At 33.2% G+C, this 7,753-nt stretch overlaps 1 protein-coding gene across 1 annotated transcript in view; it reads right to left on the bottom strand.

The window, feature by feature from the left end:
- The window catches only part of LOC110039435 (transformation/transcription domain-associated protein-like), a 167,596-nt gene that overhangs the window by 124,807 nt on the left and 35,036 nt on the right, over positions 1–7,753 (bottom strand). Inside the window, 1 exon segment of the mRNA XM_020744489.1 lies at positions 2,149–2,230. Coding sequence (XP_020600148.1) covers positions 2,149–2,230 — 82 coding nt within the window.

Below are 7,753 nucleotides of genomic sequence, written 5' to 3'. Positions count from 1 at the left end.
CCACCAAAGCCCCTCTTCCCCCCATCCTCCTGAAGCCACGTACTCGACTCTACTCTGGCGCTCAACAATGTCGCCCCTCTCTGCCCTGGGAGATGAAGTGACTCGCGAGGCTGCACTTTGTGACCGAAATCTGCGATACAATCGCAATCAGCTTTACTGGGAAGAAGGTAACGACAAAAATCTTAGGGTGCAAGGTTGCGGCTCTGACACCATATTGAGAATGATTTTGCAATAATCAACTTGTTCATTTCATTAACATTTTGGAACATTTTGGCTTATATAGAGCCACACAACATTTACAAATAAATCACTAGAATTCTTCCATTTATAACTAGAACCCTACATTAGATACAAATCTCAACATCTATCATAATGAGATGCAACAATCAAGCTATTATTTGTATTGTTACAAAAAATGCCCACCACAACAGGATTACATATATCGAGATTGATTGATACTTTATAGAAGAAAATTGAACAGAAAATATCTAAGTTCATTTACACTCCAACAAAACTTCAACTATTAATATATCTACAAAGCTCTTAATCAATCACAGTTTGACAACATTACTTCCAAGCTAGGAGTGGTCAACACATAATTCTTTGCTTAAGGGGGAGCACAGAAATTCAGAAATTAGTTCCTCAAAATCCATTGCAATAAATCCAACAGCCCACCTGCTTTCAGCTTGCAACCATCTCAACTACTACCAGCCCACAGCTCTCCCAGCAAACAATTCAAAAGCCCAGCTTATGCCAGTTACACCAACTCCTTGTCGGTTACCGCCTTCCTTCAAGCACATCTTTAAGCTATTCCACTCCCAACTGCCTTACCCGCTGACCTGCTCCAGCCTTCTGACAAGACTGGTAAACCACGAACTATTCTCCTCTCTACAGTCACACCTTTAAGCTATTCTAGTCCCTAAAATCACGCATTCCCCTAGTTGTTGTCCACCAACCCTTTTTCCTAAAGTGAAAGGATTTATTTCTTGTAATGTTGTCATGCTTTAATGTAAATTTATTAAGCAAATTTCTTCATTGTTTCTTCCCTTAAACAACTATGGTTTTATATAATTACCTTGTTGTCTGTCCAAAATAAGAGAGTTAGTTATCTCCAATAAAATGCATATTTTTCAATCGTTTGTGGATACGAACAAATGTTGCCTATTCCTAATAAGAAGTGCAATGTGGAATCAATCGCTCAAAGGAAAGAAGTAAATTAGCATGACCATGTTTTTTAAACTGCTTATGGATGCATGAGAAAAAATGTTGGGATTCTGAGAAATTTAAAAATTATAGAAATTTAAAAAATAAATTTTTGCAGAATAGAAAAACAAGCATTTAGCTTAAAAATGATCTATAAAAAATTTTTGGGCACGCTAATAAAACTACCTCAATTACTCCATGATGTATTACCTGTATGAAAAGTATTTGCTAAAATTTATCAAAAAGATATGTTGATCATAATTATGAAAAGTAAAAGCGGCACAATGTTTAGTAGAACAAAGTTAAAGTTCTTACAGTCCTAAGCTAGACTATAACATTGAATAATTTTGGCATTTAGCAGAAAGCTGATCAGTATTCACTTTAGGAAATACTAAAAAAAAATTAATGGAGTGAATATTTTTTCTATTAATGCTAGAGAACAAACCAGAGGACTAGCAAAACTTGAATTTCATGGATCATTTTAAACAAATGGTTAATAAGTAATTATTTCAAAACAAAAAGAAATGTTATCCAATAATTGTCCTGCAAAAAAATTTAAAAAAAAAAGGATAATACTTCAGTTGTGCTTCTTGCATAAGAGTGAAGTTCGATGAAGCTTATATATTAATGCCTAGGTTGCGGACAGGCTGTTCTACACATCATCTTGGTAAGCTTTAAAGAATTTTCTTGGCAACAATTCTCGCAGGAATTATTACAGAAGAAGTCCAAATGAAACATCTCTTTAATAACGCAAGAACTTTGGTTTTAATAAAATTTAACCAACAGGTGTCCTACAATTAATAACATTCATGTAAATAAAAATATAAAGTGAAGCTCATGACGGAGAACTAGCAATTACGCATGCAATGCTTAATCCTTATGACGACTGCTCTAATTGTTATTGAATTCATGAAGAAAATTTTACAGGAAAAAAGAACATATTACCCATAATCAAAGTCTTAATTAAATTTTTGTAATCATTGACTTCCTTCGAGTATTCAAGTGGGGGTTGTAAATTGAGAACAGCCTGTGAAAAGTTATCAACCAGTAAGATTAACTTGTGAAAGATTATTAACTGACAAGGTTAAGAAAAAATAAAGATAATTAACCAATGAAATCCAAACATTAACTCATTAGGTTTTGGGTGTATTTAGCTGTAACAGGGAACAAGAATCGTATAAGTCAAAAAAATTACTAGACAACTACATAAAAAAAATTGACTTTACAAAATAGATGATTTCTGGGGACAATTTCTAAAAGACTAGAATAAAGGATTAATTTCCAAGATGTTTATATCCCCGGGACCATCAGATACGGAACCACACGTTCTCATCACTAACACGTAGTTTTCCATCACACTTTAACGTTTCATACATATTGCACTAATAAAAAGTATCAGATAATCTAGTTTTGCATCACAAGATTAACACTACACTATTAAATCTAATGTATTTGATTTTGCATCGTTTGAACTATCATTTCTTTTTTGGTACAAAAACAAAATTTGAACGTGCTTTATATATATATAAATAGTATATATGGCTGATAAGGGGAACAACGCATATATTAAAACCCAATAAATTTTGTCCTCAATATAATAAAATTTTACTCTCTCTCTCATTTATTTTAAATCTATGATTGTCAGTTTCAATGTTGTTTCACTACTTTGACTATCTCCCACTTGAACTTAACCTGTCTTACCCTACTAAACCAACATGATGGTGCAATAAAAAAAACAAATTGATCTCAAGTTCAGAACAAATCCCTCTTCGGACGTGAAAGATCATTATTAAACTTGAATTTTCTTAAATTAGAATTTTACTGTTGTTGCAACAAGATTTATTTGGACCTCGGGTTGAAATTTCTTAAGGTCGCTAACTCCCACATCAATGAGTCCTGCTCACAGGAGAACACTCAATTAAGGATGGTTACTTAGGCTTGATTTTAGGCTCAAGCATGATGTTAACTCTTCAGAAAATAACAGGGGATTGTTAAGAGAAATGGAGATAAGCCTTAACAAAATCCTGTGATGTCATCCTCAAAGGCATACTAACACTAGTTTACCAGTGTCAGAAGAGAATAAGTCTAGAAAATCTGATTAGACATTATGGATTGCAGATCAAGTGAATGCAAGTGAGTCTTGATTTTAATTGATTAATGAAACTGTTAACACAAGAGTTGGACTCAATATGGGGTTGTGTTGGAGATTATATCTGTTGAAAGTACTAAATTTAATTGACATGGGGCTTATTTCTATTAGAAAACCCAAGTTTTGATTTAATAGATTTATTACCTTGTGCCAACTCAAATTAGTTAGACTGGAGTTACGTCCATCAAAAAGCCTACGTGCAATTGGAATGGGGCATTTATCCATTGGAAGAACCAAGTTTAATGGAGATGGGATGCACCTCCATCACAAGGCAAATAAGTGGAATTTATAAATACGAGGGAGAAAAAAGCGAAAGATTAGTTTCACATGTTTACACTATGAATAAGTGGTCCAAGATTAGATCAAGTTTGACTGGCCGGATGGCTTCATACCCAACTCAAATAAATGGAAGGGGACTTGCATTCGTTAGATGATTCCTTATGTCATTCAATTTCCTAACTTCAATTGATATTTTCAACAGAAAAATGCACAAAATGATCTCTGGGCTATTTTTTAGCGGCGAATTTAATCTCGGTCTATACATGTAGGCAATTTAGTCATTTAACTCCTTTAATATTATCCAAATTAACCCCTCTATTAGGAAACTTTTGATAAGATTTAGGGAATAAAAGGATTATTTTAGATAATATTTGATAAGTCAAGAGATTAAATTGGACATATTAAACAGCTTGGGGCTAAATCAACACTATAATTTTAAGTTTGGGGGATGACAATATTTGCAAGTTCCCCATACGGTTTTGGACTTATATTTTGACTTTCAGCATGCTTGGATATGAGATTTAAGATCAAAACATAAAATCAGCCCAATACTGCCATATAAACAAGGCAACTTGTTTGATTAAAGGTTTTTTTTAAGTGCATTTTCAACATAAATATTAAGACTAAAACTTAACAAGGCCCTAATATCAACTAAAGTCAACAAAATGAACATGGGTCTATCGCTTATTTACTTGATCAACTAATTAGACTTTATTCACGTTTAAATTAAAAAATTGGATAGATTAAGAATTGATATTTTTTTATAATTCATAATTGATAGATTAACACTGCCGTTGCCGGTCCCAAGCCCGGATGAGAAAAGTGGAGGGTTGCGTTAGGTAGTCGACAGCCAGCGTAAAACTTGTCGAAAAAATCATGACATGAATCCTTTTGATCATTGTGTAAGTGTTAGGGCGTCCCCTGGAAGCGACGCGCTGTATAGCCTGAATACAGTGAAAAGTGTGCAAGGGCCGCTACACCGGCGCCCGGGTGTAGTGTTAAATAAGCAAGGGTTCCCACATTACGGGCGAATGCGGGTAAAGAAGTTAGTCCATGAAACTAATGAAACTAATATTAGGATAGGATCTTGGAATATAGGCACTCTCAATGGTAAATTAATGGAATTAGTTGATATTATGATTCATAGGAAAATTATATATATATGTTTGTGTGTGTGTGTGTGTGTTCGGATTTGTAGAGATACTAAACTGGTATAGGATCGACAAGTTTTGAAAACTTCATGGATTCATATGACTTGAGATATTATAGCGCAGAAAATATGTGTGAAATGTGTGGGCATGAATATGAATCACTATAAAAGTATTGGAAATTTATGAGCATGGTCGTGGCCACCATCCAGCATCAACCAGAAGGTTTTTTTGGCGTGGAAAAATTGCAAGGTTATAATGATGAGGTTTTAGATAGATTACATATGTTAGCAGGATTTTCTCTTAATGGTATATAGTGGTGAATAATTTTCATTTAGAACTAAACAAAATATAGAAAGAAACCTGAAAAAAAACGTTTCTAATGTTTCTATCCAAAAAAAGTTTCTAAGGACTCAAAATTTATTTCCAAGCAACAACTCTTGTTTATTCAAAAAAAGAGATGAACATATTATTACTTATAAGAATGAATATAATAAAACACAAATTGATTATTTTCTTATGAGAAGAAGAGATCGCCAAGAATGTAAATATTGTAAGGTCATTCTAAGTGAGAATTTAAATAGTCAACATCAATTATTAGTTCTAGATTTTAAGATGAAGAGTTGTAAAATAAAGAACACCAGGAATCATCGTCGTAGAATTAGATGGGGGTACCTAAAAGACACAAATAAAATTATTTTTATTGATTAAAATTCAAAATTTCAAAATTTGGGATGTTCATGAAGAAACAAATTCTATATGGGATAAAGTAACAAACATTATTAAATAAATGACAAAAGTTGTACTTGGAGAATCAAAAGAAAAAACTTCTATAATAAAAAATAATTGGTGGTGAATTAATAATGTGCAAGAAAAGATAAAATATAAGAAGTTATGTTATAAAAATTGGTTTAAATGTAAAAGCTTAGAGAACTGGAGAAAATATCAAACGGCTCGCAGGGAGTCTAAAAGAACAATCTGTGATGCTAAAAATTCTGCTTTTAATGATCTTTATAATATATTAGATGTTAAGGAGGGTGTAAAATATATGTATAAACTAGCCAAACAAAGAGAAAAGAAAAGTAAAGATTTAACTCAAGTAAAGTGTATTAAAGATGAAAATCAAAAAGTACTTTTCTTAGAAAAAGATATTCAACATAGGTGGGTGAGTTACTTTGATAAACTTTTTAATGAAGTTTCTGAAAATACGATCGAACTTAGTGATTTTAATATCGTAAATAATAATAAAACGTTTCATTTTTACCGTCGCATTAGCAAAAAAGAAGTTGAGGAGGCTTTAAAGAAAACCAAGGGTGGAAAGTCTGCAAGACCTGATGATATCCCAATTGAAGTGTGGAAATATTTGGGAGATTTGGGAGTTTCTTGGCTTACTAAACTCTTTAATATTATTTTAAAAACTAAAAAGATGCCTGAGGAGTGGAGGAAGAGTATTTTGATCCCCATTTTTAAGAATTAAGGGGATGCACAAGAGTGTGCAAATTATAGAGGAATTAAGTTGATTTGTCATACTTTAAAATTATGGGAGAGGGTAATTGAACATAGGTTAAGATGCATCACGAAAATTTCTCATAATCAATTTGGATTTATGCCTGGCAGGTCTACTATGGAAGCTATACATTTATTGAGAGGTTTGATGGAGAAGTTCAGAGATAATAAGGAGAATCTACATTTGATTTTTATTGATTTAGAAAAAGCTTACGATAAGGTTCCAAGAGATATCCTTTGGAGAGTTCTCGAGAAGAAATGTTTGATATGACTTATATTCAAGTCATTAAAGATATGTATACTAGAGCTGTTACTTGTGTTCAAACTGAAGGAGGATTGACAAAATATTTTCCTATTTCTGTTGGTTTACATCAGGGATCGACTTTAAGCCCATATCTTTTTGCTTTAGTTATGGATGGTCTTACTGGACATCTACAAGAGGATGTACCTTGGTGTATGCTTTTGCTGATGATATTCTTCTCGTGGATAAAACGAGCGAAAAAGCCCAGGAAAAACTTGAATTATGGAGGTCTACATTGGAGTCTAAAGGCCTTCATTTAAGTAGAATTAAAACTGAATACATGGAATGTAATTTTAGTAGTAATAGCTCTAGTGACAGATGTGTGACTTTGGGTGATCAAATTATTAAAAGGTGTGAACGATTTAGATATCTTGGGTCCGTTGTCCAAAGCGATGGTGATATAGATGGGGATGTTAATAGTAGAATTCAAGTTGGTTGGTTGAAGTGGAGGAATGCTTCGGGCCTTTTGTGTGATAGAAAAGTACCGCTAAGACTGAAAGGAAAATTTTATAAGATGGTGGTGAGACCTGCAATGCTCTATGGCGCTGAATGTTGGCCTTTAAAAGAGAAGCATAATAATAAGTTAAGTGTTGCTTAGATGAGAATGATTAGGTGGATGAGTGGCTTTACACTTAGAGACAAAATGCGGAATGAATATATTCGTGATAGGGTTGGTGTAGCTCCTGTGACAGACAAAATTAGAGAAAGTCGTCTTAGATGGTTTGGTCATATTAAACGTCGACCATTAGATGATCCGATTAGGAGAGTAGATGTTTTAAATTCGACTTGTGTTAAGAAAGGCAGAGGTAGACCTAAGAAGACTTGGGCTTATTGTATTAAAAATGTTTACTAGAACTAAATGAAAATATGACACTAAATAGGACGCAATGGAGAAAAAGGATTCATGTAGCCGACCCCACATAGTGGGATTAAGGCTTTGTTGTTGTTGTTGTTGTTGTTGTATAATTCTAAGGAGGGCGTTATAATCAAATTGGATGCACTCATGCGCTACTAGAATATTTTTTTATGTAAAATTAGGAACATTTGAAAATCAAAGATGTACTAGTTTATGCATTGATTTTGTTCTGGATGCACTAGCATAAATGTAAAACCAATGAGCCGCTTATGATTCTATGAATTAATATTTTTTTTACCACTAGGATCAAT

Source organism: Phalaenopsis equestris, unplaced genomic scaffold (assembly GCF_001263595.1).
Source record: "Phalaenopsis equestris unplaced genomic scaffold, ASM126359v1 Scaffold000002, whole genome shotgun sequence".
NCBI classification, from domain to species: domain Eukaryota; kingdom Viridiplantae; phylum Streptophyta; class Magnoliopsida; order Asparagales; family Orchidaceae; genus Phalaenopsis; species Phalaenopsis equestris.
Note: the sequence above shows the minus strand (reverse complement) of the source record. Positions and strands in the feature narration are given on the sequence as shown.